We start from the raw sequence: 13062 nt of genomic DNA, 5'->3' as shown, positions 1-13062 counted from the left end.
CGGGGTCAGGACAATGGGATTTTTATTCTGCTTTAATTGTCTTCCTCCCATCAACATCATGAGCAGTAATAGACACCAGCTATTGATGTCAATTAAGGACATCACTATGGAAGGGGGGAAATCCACTTGAGCAGGAAGTTACAAATTATTTCTCTATTGTATGCATGCAAGAGGTTGAAGCTACCCAAAGAACTGAAACAGTACACAGCACTAGGAGTTGACCCAAGAGTTTAATTGGGATTTAAATAAAGGAAGATAAAGTTTTGTTATCCTGAAGCAACATCTATTGCATTATCTTTCAGTTAAATGACAATTCTACTTAGCCATTAAATTCCCTCTTTTCTGAAAATTCCTGTATGCTTCCAGAGGAAAAATGTTCATTTGGCTCTTTCCAGAGCACCAGACATAAAAATACCTGTAATGGATTGACAAATACTGAGCCACAACTATTGTAATTTGCTGTCAACACTAGCTCTATACCATCCTAGTGGTTAAAACGAAGAGGTTTTGACCCATAAGTAACATTATCACGGAGTATAGGGTGCGATATAGGCATGGGAACCTTGCACCACTTGTGTCCCTTGTTCCAAATGGGCCGCACAGATTTGATAGAGTATCTGGTAAGGTACCTGTGAAAAGAAGCAGAAAAGAGGTCATGAGTGACTCACAATTGAGAAAAGGTCTGACATTCAGGGGTTCTCAGTTTCATTTGTACAAGAGTGAATGCTGGGGCACTGTGAAGGATAGTGCAATAATCTTGGTGTCTTATTCTAATGGGTTTTTGACAAAAAGAAACTGAACATCTTGGAGCAAGTGGGCTGCATCTCATAGTTGTGACAGTGGGTGCAACTCACTGAAGCTGCACCTACCCAGAGCTGCTTGACAGGATAAATGCAGCTCCTGTTCCCCTTCCCTACTAGCTGTTGTTGTACAAGACCGGCTTGGGGCATGTACAGTGTTTCTGAATCATGATCACTCACCCTCTTCTCCATTTCAATATTTAAAATAGACACAGATACTGACTTAAGCCTCTGGCAGGTTCCAATTCTGACTGGCTATAGCTGGATGTCAGGTTTTTTTTTTGACTGCATCAAAGGCCAGTTTCAAATGTATTCCTCCCGTTTCATCTTTTTGGGAAGACCCCAAGCTCTACAGAGTCATAAGCTGCAGGCACAAGACAACTACATAATAGGCCAGATTCATTAGAGAGTCTCCAAAGGAATTAAGTCTATTTTCCTAAGAAACTAGGTTAAGTTTTCTTTCTGCTTGGGAATAAGAATTTGGCAGGAGAACATATTTTCACACATGCCTATAAGAGACTATAGTGAGGCTCTTGTAGGATTCCGTTTGATTTGCTAGTTGGAAACAGAATCTGCAAAACAAAGAGGTACAGCTCGAAAACTGATGTTATGTGAGTCTGGTTGGCAGTGTCTGTCAACACCCTGGAAGCAGTATTCTGCACCAATTTCAGCCTCCATTTTCAAGGGCAGTCCCACATAAAGTATATTGCAATAGCCAAACCTGGAGGTTAACAAAGGGTGGATTATTGCAGCCATGCTTTCTCTGCTCAGGAATGGACACAGTTGGCAAGTCAGCCATATAGCTGAATGCAGGCACTCCTAGTCATTGTAGCCACCTGGCCTCCAAGTATAAAGGTAGATCAAGGAGTACCCCACTTACTCTTTCAAGGGGAGTGTAACCCTATCCAGAACAGATTGTCTTTACAACTTCTGGACCCCAGAACCGAAGTCTCCCATTGCTATTGGAAATTGTCCTGGAACATTACTACTGTAATACTGAGCCTCCAATGCCCAACCCTTAGAGCTGTTTCAAGAGGTCAATTGTATCAAAGGCTGCTGAGAGATCAAAGAGAATCAACAGGGTTGCACTCCCCTTGTCTCTTCCCCAACAAAGGTGAATTAGCTACCAAGAAAGTCTTGGCACTAATTCTAGTTGTGAATCCAATCCAGACTGAAATGGGTCTAGAAAATGTGTCCTCCAAGCATGTGTGAAGCTGAGCCACCACCACCACCGTCTCCAGAACCCTGCCACAAAAGGGGATGTTAGCAACTGGGTGAGTTGTCCAACACTTCAGGGTGCAGAAAGGGCCTCTTAAGCAGGGAACAACCCCTGCCCAACCATTTAAAACAGCCTGACACACCAACTCAGGAGGCATTTACCACTCCCAGGACCCACCCTCTGGCTAGCTTTTATTAGTCTTGATTGGCAAGGCAAATACATTCAAGCAGCTTTCCCACATTCTCACAGAGATCATTTTTACCATAAGCAACTAGTATTTTGGTTTTCAATCTACATTAACACAATTGTCATTTATTTGTTTGCAAAACATTCTATACCACCAAAACAAAATAAAAAAATTCCTTCCAGTAGCACCTTAAAGACCAACTAAGTTAGTTCTTGGTATGAGCTTTCGTGTGCATGCACACTTCTTCAGATACCACCAACCTTTTAAAAAGGTGGTAAACAACATGAAAGTCAACAATAAAATTGCATTGATAAAATACAGAATACTTCCTTAATCAATAGATCAGCCAAATGCATCAAAACAGCAGGGGAAGCCATTCTGTAAATGGTTTAGGGGTGTTGGTCTATCAGCATGGTGGTGGAGAACTACTGTTCTTCAGTGCAAGCAGTTGGGATTGGGGGAGGAGAGGAAGCAGGCTAGGTTCTTATGTAGTCTTGCAAGAGCACTAAAGCACTAAAAACATGACCACAGTGTAATCTGCACCACTAGACCTTGGCTCAGTCCAAAACTGGACGAGATCTGCTTCTTCTCTGAAAAAAATGCAACACTGCTGAGCACACAACTCTCTGGTGAGCAGTAACATGGTCTTATGACCCCAGTATGCCCCCTCCATCCCTGTGGTTTGGTCATCCTGTCTTCGTTGCACCATGCAAATTTAGATGTTAAGTGCTCTGGGCAGATCCTAGTGTAATTTATTTGATCAGTGAAGTGCCGAGCAAGCATTGGGGCCTGTAAAATGGTAATGAAATCTCAACAACACCAAGCAGTTATGGAACATGCAAAAACCTCTCACATTAATCCAGCATTTTTCACAACAAAGGATCCCAAAGAGCTTTTCAAACCAAGTGAAAAAACAGACTGCATTCTGCATTCAACACTATCAAGCTTCAGAAACAAAACAGCTTCCAAAGTGAAGCTCAGCAATAACCCTCTATCCTCAGCACATGGCAGTAGCTAGTATTACAGGTCCATTAGTACAGAAGCCACTTCAGGTACAAGTCAAAAAGATCAGCAGCAAGGAATTAGCAGAAGTATATTATGCTTTATGCAAAAGGAGCACCAATTAATTTTTTTTTTTAATCAGCCCAACGCATTAACTCAAACCAGCCTTTGTGTTTAATTCTGGGCAGAAAAGGAGAAAGCTGGGTCTGTGGGGTCAATCTAGGAAGGACAACTGAAATTTAAAAACTCTAGTTCATTCTGGAAATGCTCTACTGGTATTTCATTGAAAGTGGGTAAATTGGTTTTACCTGAAGGCCAAACATCAATTTATTTCCCCCAAAGGCAATCAAGGTGGCATACACAGTTCTCTCTCCCATTTATTGCTGCAACAACCCCGTAGGTAGATTATGCTGAGAGTGAGTGACTGGCCCAAGGTCACCCAGTGAGCTTCATGGCTGAGTGGGGATTTGAATCCTGATCCCCCATGGTCATAAACCCAATACACTAACCACTACACAACACTGGCTCTCCACTGGATTATAAATAAAATCCAGTGGAGACACTGCCTGTTCACTTTAACAGTTGAGGAGGATACCAATGTAACCTGCCAAACTTTTATAGGCATTTAATGGAGGAAAGGAGGCTGTTTGATAATAAATGATCTCACTGGAAGAGGAAATCTGGAGGTACACAAGCAATGAGAGGTAGTTATGTTGAAGTCAATAGCTTAAGACATCCCTCCATTTTCAATTAGAGCCTTGGGAGGCACACACTCCAATTCTGGGAAGGAAAAGGGATTTAGCAAAGGCCAAATTTTAAAGCTTTTATTGTTTTTCTTAAGCAGGTTAATCCAACTCTCTGGTCCAGGCCTGTGGCTTCTTTTGTGAACAGCAAGCCGACTGGGGGCTTTTCACTGTTAGCTGAAACAGACTTTTGGACATATGCCCTTCACGGAACACACTTTACTTTTACTACTTCAAACATGCTTTGTCCAAAACTAAAAAATGCCCCTGTTTATTTACTTCTTTTAACATTGATGATTTGGCATGGGAGAAAAACAAGCATTTCCCTCAGGCTGGAGGCAGTCTCTGCTACGCCAAACATTCCCTCTTTGCCTAACCCCATTTCACTTTGGTGAAACTAATTTTCTGCAGAGGAATAGGGTTTCCACATGTCCCTGATTTCCAAATACAGTAATCAGTGGTACACTTGGCAATAAGAGAGATACTACAGTTCCTTTATCTCTTCTTTTCAAAAGTTTAAACCAAGCAACACCAGAAAAATCCAGGTTGATACTTGTGGGCATAAATTTTGGACAAAATCCCAAGGTGAGGTTTTCCTGCTACAGGGAAAGGTGAGGTTACAGGGAACCAGGCAGAGGGCCTTCTCGGTAGTGGCGCCTGCCCTGTGGAAGGCCCTCCCATCAGATGTCAAGGAAATAAACAACTAGAGTGGTACCTCGAGTTACAAACGCCTCAGGTTACAAACACTTCAGGTTACTAACTCTGCTAACCTGGAAGGGTTACCTCAAGTTGAGAACTTTGTCCCAGGATGAGAAGGGAAATCGTATGCTGGCAGCGCAGCGGCAGCAAGAGGACCCATTAGCGAAAGCCCGCCTCTAGTTAAGAACAGTTTCAGGTTAAGAACGGACCTCTAGAACAAATTAAGTTTGTAACTAGAGGTACCACTGTATCTGACTTTTAGAAGACATCTGAAGGCAACCCCTCTTAGGGAAATTTTAAATGTTTGATCATGTTTTTAATATTCTGTTGGGAGCTCCCCAGAGTGGCTGCGGAAACCCAAACAGATGGGTGGGGTATGTATGTATGTATGTATGTATGTATGTATAAATAAATAAATAAATATCAATGACAGTAGTCAAGATTGTGATCCTGTTGATCCTAAATTGTCCAGCATCCATTGACCTTCAAAAAGCATGCTGCAATTACTTTCTATTGTTTTCAGAGAAGCACAGCACAAGATACAAATATGGTCTTAGTACATCCACTGATACAATGAGTATTACTTTTACCATCTACAGCAATTATGAATTTAACTTCATGCAAGTAAAATAGCTAGGCAACAATTGTTAGAATGTTGGACTAAGACCTGGAAGACCAGGGTTCAAACTTCCACTTGCCTATGAAGCTCACAGGCTATTCTTGGACCAGTCACCATATCTCAGTTATAAGCCCATCATAATACAACTACAACTGATCAGATACTATGTCTAAACTCAAGAGCATAAACATGTGAAAGCATGCTAATGCTTGCCAAATTGATTCTGATACAAAAGTGTCTAACCCCCCACCCCCCGTGCCCATTTTTATGAATGGTTCAACAAGGCTTGAAACATTATAATGGCATTAACATATAGTTGGTCTGCACCAACGTAGATGAACACAACAAAAACAATTTCAGGGGCCGAGAACAGCGGTTTCCAAACTGCGATTTGTGAACCACTGGTGGTCTGAGCTTTCATTCAGGTGACCCACAGCCTGTCTGTAAAAATACAATTTAAAATCATAAAGCACCTATCACAGTGCATTAAAATTGCTACAACAGGCAAAAAAACCCCTAAGTGGCCTGTCAAGATTCTCAGCAATTTTCAAATGGTCTATGGAGAAAAAGGTTTGGGAATCATTAACCTAGAAACTTATAGAAATCCTTGGAATGTGCAAATGCACATATTAACATTTGGTTTATGGAACTATAGGAGTTTCTACACAGAAATCACATCTTTTAAAAAGTTTGCTATTAACCTTAGCCATTCCCATTCTGGGACAAACAATGAAAGGAGAAGGGCAGTCCAGCATTCTGTTGCCATAGGTATCTGGTCACTCACTGCAAGCTCATAAGCAGTACATGAACGCAACAGCGCTCTCCCCACTCATGTTCCCAGAAACTGGTATCCAAAGGCATACTATTTCCAACGCTGGAGGTAGTACAGAGCCATTGTGGCTAGCCATTGTCAGTTTTATCCTTTATGAATCTGCCTAATCCATTTTAAAGTTGCTCAAGTGGATGGCAATCACTATAACTTGAGGTAGCAGATTCTGTAGTTAATGATTTGTTGTGCAAAGAAGTCCTTCTTTTTGTGAGTCCTGAATCTCAACACTTTAGGTTCATCCATTTTTGCCACCAGAGCACCAGCAAGGGATGATGAGCACTTGTAGGGATCAGAGGGAAACCCCATCCCTCTGCCTCCCATCTATAGCTCTGAGCTATAGGCATGTTGGCTTGCTCTACCTCCATTCCTGAAAGTGTGTAATAGGGAGAATGCTCTGAGCCCATAGTGCAAACCGACACACCGTCCTCTCCAGCCTGGAGCCGAGGATGGTAGGCAGAGGCTTGTTACTGCTGTGTACTTGCACCTGCCAAGTGCAGAGCAAAAACAATCTCAGGCTTCTGCCACAACTTTCGATTGGGGAGGGGATGGAATTCATCAACCTTCACTAGAGGAAACCTTGGACTCATCTCAGTCTCCAGAGCCTGGTTAAACACTCAGCATTGTGAATGGTGAGGGAGACTGTCAAACCCCATGAAAGTGAGAAGCAGAGCTGTATGCTGAGCTCCTTGGAAGTAAGGTGTGATATAAAATAAACTTAAGGTATCTCACTACAAAACTTTAAATGACCTCAGTCTGAGGTTTCATGTAGATGGTAATTCTCTGTGAGCATCTGGCTGCAAGATGTGTGTGGTTTGGGAGTTCTGGTTTGGGGGCTGGTGCTTGAACGATATAGCTTGCATTATAGATACAGCCTGAACTTTTCGTCATTTGGTCCTTTCCATTTCAGAATCACTTTTCTTGTTTTCAAGCAGATCATTTACCCCCAAGACCAGTTGGTTGGTCAGTGCCATCTGATATCAGCCAGCTTCTTCCCACTGTCTCATGAGAGAGAACTCCAAGCCTTTGTACAGTCAGGGCACCAGGCCAGACAAAGACAGCTCAATGGGTTACTTATCTCTTTGCTTAGGGGGAACAATGAAAAGAATTTTGAGGGGGAAATGGGCATGGAAAGTGGCCTTCAGGTTAAAGTAACCATTTAACCATTACATGTAAAGCAGAATTTCCCATGAAGTCACACACTCTGTATGCCTGACTTTCCATTCTGAGAAAATTAAAAAAGAAAAGAAGAAACCTCTTCCTGTCCTATTATGAGGTGGTAAGATGCAAAATTCTGAATGCTTGTGTGAATGAAAGAAAAGATCTGAGACACACAAACTCTAGTGGAGAAGTTTCTCAGTTCTGATATTTTTAAGGTAGCACTGCAAGCTGCTCTCACAAGATCTGAACATGTTCATTATACAGTCTATAACGTTTTTAGACAACAATTTCTCATGAACTGTTATTTCTGATTAAGCTTTTTATGCATTCTTCTCTCAGTACATATAAAGAAAAGGGAGCAGGAATACATCTTCCTACTGAACAACTTGTTCATATTGCAAATAAGGACATCGCAGAAACTCTGCCTATCAGACACAGGAGGGCAATTTTATTAAGGAAACAGCTTTCTGGGTCAATTCGTTTTAATGTATGGTGAGATCATTGGGGGGTGTTGTTGAAAGGAATGATTGGGTGGGGGACACACACACACTAATCAGGGATTTGCTTACTTTACCCCCTTTCAACTTTAATTAACTTTATTTTGGGAAATATATTCCTGTATATTAAAAGTGTGTCAATGGAACCACAATAAGACCACTCTTTTGGAAAAGTATCCAAGGTTATTTTCTTGTGTTTGTGTGAAGGCAATCTAGTCAAGCTGTAACCAGTAGGACTCCATCAGTCAAGTCAGAGCCACTGCACAGCTTTTCTGTCACTTTTCCAATTCTTCCTTGGAGAAATATTCAGAACTCTATGGTGGTATTTCAGATGAAGGACCTGCTTGCTAACTCAAGCAAGCATGAGGACCCTGCTGCATTTTCAAGGAGCTACTTTGATCACCATGGACAGAACAGGCTCAATGTGTGAGGCAAAGCCACCTGTGGAGGGAACAGATGTATCCATCTTTTGTTTCCTTTGTCTTTTGCTTGGAGAAGGGAAGCAAACTGAAAAGTCTGAACAAGCTATGCTAAAGGAAGCCTTGAGCTAAGAGATCTGGTGTTTCCAAAGAAAAAACATTATTTCTCCTATACTAAAGACCTTCAGTGGTCTGCCCAATTGCTCGAAGATGGCACTTCAAGACTGAGGAGCCCAAAGCAGGAATGGCAGATGAGATGACCAAGAGGAGTAGAGAAATCAAAATCCCCAAAATATTGATCTTTCTTCACAGCAGGAAAATGTGTCTCTATTTCCTACTGAAGATCCTGTCACTTCCCCCTTTTAAACACTGTGATTTATGACATTGCAAATTACGTAAGTCTTACAGGTGGAAGCAAGAAGCACCGAAGTTGGAGGTACTTAAACAAGACTGCGGCAGAGCTGAACACGGCAACTTTCAAGCTTGGGGCCTGTACCTTAAACACAATTGCTTCTTTTGAAGCTGCTCTAAAGAAAATGGGACATGGCAGTTTGGACAGAGTGTCATGACCTAACCCCCCTAGGGCTGTAGAAAGGAAGTGGTTAAAAAGTCTCCTGTCCTTTGCATCACTGGCTGTTCCAGAGATCAACGTGGGAGGCACAGGTGGGGGTAGGCACAGAGCCAAACCCCTCAACACTGCTGTAGCGGTTGAGACATGGCAAGACTCCAAAAATGCAGAATTTTCTACCTCCAGCCGACAGAGACAATACCCTGATGAACTGGAGTAGCATTCCTAAAAAGCAGAACTCCAAGCAGCCCCCTTAAATATTAGTACCTACTTTCCTTTACTATCCCACCCTAATAATGCCGTCTGCACACTCAAAGATCAGCCCTTGTTCCTCCCTGGCTGCCTGGCTCTGTTGCCAGATCCATTTCTGGCTTTCTCCTTGAGCTCGCCACTCACCCCCATCTCTCCCAGATTCCTTCTGGGTGGTGGGAAAAGCAAAGGAAAGCAAGGACAGAAGATGAAGCAGGGATACCAAAACTAACGTTGTAGATGTGATGCCAGACAGAGCGACTACTCCTTTTGCCTATTCAATTTTGGAGGGGGGCAGGGGACTAGAATTCATCACTTCCTGCCTTCATCTAGTAGGCATTATTTCACAGCTGCTGTGAGTCACCCTGGAGTTAATAAATCAATGTGTGAAACCCGCAAGATACAGATTTGATATTCTGAAAGCAAAGCTGTGGAGCGGCAGGAGTCTTCCTTTTCAAACCTCAGGCATGTGCCACATTTAGACTCTTCCCCAATATTTGCACAGAACATGATCTTCAGAGAGAAACACTGGCCTATGGCACAACATCTTAAGAGAAATGGATTACCAAGGGCTAGGCCCACACTGCAAGAGGCATCTTGTGCTGAAAGCCTGGAGCCTCTGATTTCTCAAGCAACGTGCCTGTGGCCTTTAGTAACCCCACAGCTTGCTAATATGAACTTCATAAACTGCTTTGACATCCCCATGGAAACAGAAGGCGAGGTCATAAATAGGGGATTAGCACCTCTTAACACAGAGCAAAGCAAAAGAGGCAACAGGGGGTTTAAGTTCCCCCATTAAGGGGCAAGGGGCTGCTTGGCAAGGAGGGAGGGCAGGATGGAGAAGGAAGAGTGCGACAGAGGAAGGGCAAACCGCGGGTGAACTACAAACTGGAGACAAAAGAGGAACAGGCACAGGACAAAGAGGGCAACAAATCTAATGAGCTCCTCCTTCCTGTCCCGTCCACCACCCACTGCCAATACCTAGACAGCCTGTCTATTTCAAAGCTCACACCAGCACAGAAGACGGCAGCGACTGTTTTCCCCAGCTCCATTTTTCTTAAATGGCACTCAGCTCCTTCAAAGTTGACAGTAGGCAAGAGAATTAATGGGAGAGGGAGGAAAGATAAAGAAGGCACCTTCTCTCTCTCTCTCTCTCTCTCTCTCTCTCTCACACACACACACACACACTTTACAAGGTCAATATAAGCAGGTTCATTTGAGTGAAAAAAATGAAGAATGGAAATATCAACCTGTCTGCAGCATTTCTCAAACCTATCCCCTGCCCATGTCTTAAGCATTCAATATCTCATTTGTCTGCTCCAGTTCACCTCAAGCACTTGACAACCAGGCCTGCACCAGTCAGCAATTGGCAATTCCACTCTTTTCATTCAACAAATCCAGTCACATTATCACCAACATAGCATAAAGAGGCTGCTTGCACTCTCTCCTCCCCAGGGCTAGAAAGGTCTGCTCCCCATTTTGAGAGATGTTACATTTTAAGGTCTGGCTCATGAATAATTTTGTGGCCTTCACTCCATGCATTCTAATTCTGAAAACAACAACACCACCCCTGTTTTCAGAGGAAAACTGACCTGTTGAGCTTTGGTTTCTTGTTTTTTGGAACAAAACCTTCGGGAAGTTTAGGTTTATGATTTGGCAGCAAACCTGAAAATTGGGGTCGGGGAGGGGGAGAGATTGAGATATCAGTTTGAGTAGAAAATGTATGCATAAGATCACAGCTAAAGTACATACACACCCACCCCAGAGTGGGATGCCATAGGCTATTCTACGTTACATACTAACCTCCAAATTATTATTATTATTTAAATAGAATTATATTTTTAAAATGCTAGTTTTAATGTATGCATGTGTTTGTTTTTGCTTAAAATATTGTAAGTTGCTTTGAGTTGCCATAGCAAAAAAGTCACTAACACATTTATTAATAGATACCTCACTCAGATTCCATCTATTCACCAAAGTACGTCACCAAAACTGACCAGAATTTTCAAGTTTCTCTCTTAGTCCAAAACTAAAAGCCTCAACATCTCACTGTAGCAATGTTTTTCTTTTTCCTCAAAAAAGAGATCTGTTTGACATACTGCAAAATAACTGCAACCTAACTGGTTTCTAGACTCCCTGTATGTATCAAAATGCTGCCGATGGTAAATCTCTAGCCATACCGGGCAACATTCCAATATAGAAAACAGGAGTCTGTTTCCTCTGTGTCCTCCTGAATGGTTTATTTCACACACAGCATATGGGAGCCTGCCTAGTATTAAGGTCAAAGAACATCAGGAAAAAAGGGGCAGTGGGGAGGCTCCTGGCAGCTCTGCTGCTGTTTTGCTCTGTTATACCTGGAGCACTAACAGGATTCAAAATCCAAACAATCAATGGGCTCTACAATGTTACACCACTGCCTAGCTAGCCTAACTCATTGTGAGTTGTCATATGCATCAAAAGAAGGGTTTAATTAACCAGTAACAGGTAGCCATTAACTACTCAGAAAATCATAGTTGGACTGACACTCTGTGGCATTGCAAAGTAGTAGTCTGGGAAGCATTCTTAAGAAGCAAGGAAACCAGGATGGGCAAATCCTTCTGATCATAACGTTATAGGGTCGCTGAGTCCCAGTTATCTTTGGCAGCCCAGTTTTTGCATGTAATGCATTCCAACACAAGGAAGCCTCAAAAACTGAAATTAGCTCCCAAACAAAACGAGTTACCTGCTCGATGAGCCATTTTCACACACACTTCAACCTTTCTGTGCTCTTCCGTACAGAGGCCTGTGACTCTCCTGGGCAGCATCCTTCCCTCAGAGGTTATGAATTGACTGAGCAATAAAACATCCTTTAGAAGCAAAGAGAAGGGAAAAAACCCAATCAACACCAGAGCATGAATGACATAATACCTGCAAAGTGATGTTTGAGCCAAAGCTTCCGAAAAGCAAGAGAGATTAGCAGTCTTTGATGTTTCTGCACAAACAGCTCCTACAACACTATCAGGCGTTTCCAAGGCGCTTTGCTCTATCTACTGGACTAAAAACCACTCCCTCTAACTTGCCATGGAATGCAGAGGATGGAAAAAGGGAAAGACAGTGTCATTTCAGTAGTGCAAGTAACACTGCAAAAGAGGAATCATAAAATAATCTGAGCCTGAGCATGCCCATGTCAGTTACAAATTGGTTTTCATCCTGAAACATGGCATTTTTTATTTCTTATTTATAAAAGTTAAACCTGCCTGCTTAGTGTTATTTGTGCCTCTATAAAATGAAGAATCCAAAACATCACAATACCCTCCAGAAGAAAAATGTTTTGCACCTTTTTTGGAAATATATCCATGGAGCAATATTGCAACCCTACCTCAGAGGACATTCCAGAGCTTTCAACCAATATCTTGTGGCAAAATGAATAACATACAGTATTTCTTTAGTGGAGCTGGAATAATAGATAGAAATTTTGCTAAGAGGAACATTATTTTAAAAGCTATGTTGAGTTGAGATGAAAGAGCAGGATTTAGGTAACTTAAAAGGCTAACTTGCACATAACTACATCAGCATGGGAGCTGTTTCCCCATGAATTCTTCCCATGCTGCACACAATAATTTTTTTTATTTATTCAAGCCAAAGGGAAGTCTACTACAGGCTAATAGATAGAAATGCATAAAATAACAATATCCTTAAAAACAGACAACAAATCACTCTTTATAAAGTTACTAATAGCAGTGATAGAGTCTCTCCTCCTCCAAATGCCAGCTGAAAAATATGCTTCTTAACTAGTCACCTAAAATATATAGAGAAACAGGGCCAGATGCACCTCCGTAGGGAGGCAGCTACACATATGAGGAGCTACCACTACACAGTTGGCATCAATTCTTGAGGTTTTCTGCACCCATTGAAGGCCCATCTGTTTCCTTAGGCATTTGCTAAACATTAGCACTTCGGTGGATTTTGTATTTTTCTCTTGCTCTTGCTCATTAAGATGCGGTATTCTTTTTATCATTGCTATGTTTCCTTTTATGTTGTTGATTGAATTTTAATGTACCCTGCACCAAAACTGCCTCCGCAATGAAGGGTGG

The 13062-nt window shown here is 42.1% G+C and overlaps 1 protein-coding gene across 3 annotated transcripts in view; it reads right to left on the bottom strand.

The window, feature by feature from the left end:
* Positions 1–211: 211 nt before the first annotated feature.
* The window catches only part of MRPS18A (mitochondrial ribosomal protein S18A), a 31857-nt gene continuing 19006 nt past the window's right edge, over positions 212–13062 (bottom strand). For all 3 annotated transcript variants that reach the window (XM_079969367.1, XM_079969365.1, XM_079969366.1), the window contains exons 4-6: positions 11712–11835; positions 10582–10654; positions 212–629 (exon numbers count right to left, since the gene is read on the bottom strand). In XM_079969367.1, coding sequence (XP_079825493.1) covers positions 485–629; positions 10582–10654; positions 11712–11835 — 342 coding nt within the window. In that variant the 3' untranslated portion in view covers positions 212–484. The remainder of the gene's footprint in view (positions 630–10581; positions 10655–11711; positions 11836–13062) is intronic.

Source organism: Podarcis cretensis, assembly GCF_951804945.1.
Source record: "Podarcis cretensis genome assembly, chromosome: 3".
Classification (NCBI taxonomy): Eukaryota; Metazoa; Chordata; class Lepidosauria; order Squamata; family Lacertidae; genus Podarcis; species Podarcis cretensis.
The sequence above is the reverse complement of the archived record's forward strand: the minus strand, read 5'-3'. Positions and strand labels throughout refer to the sequence as shown.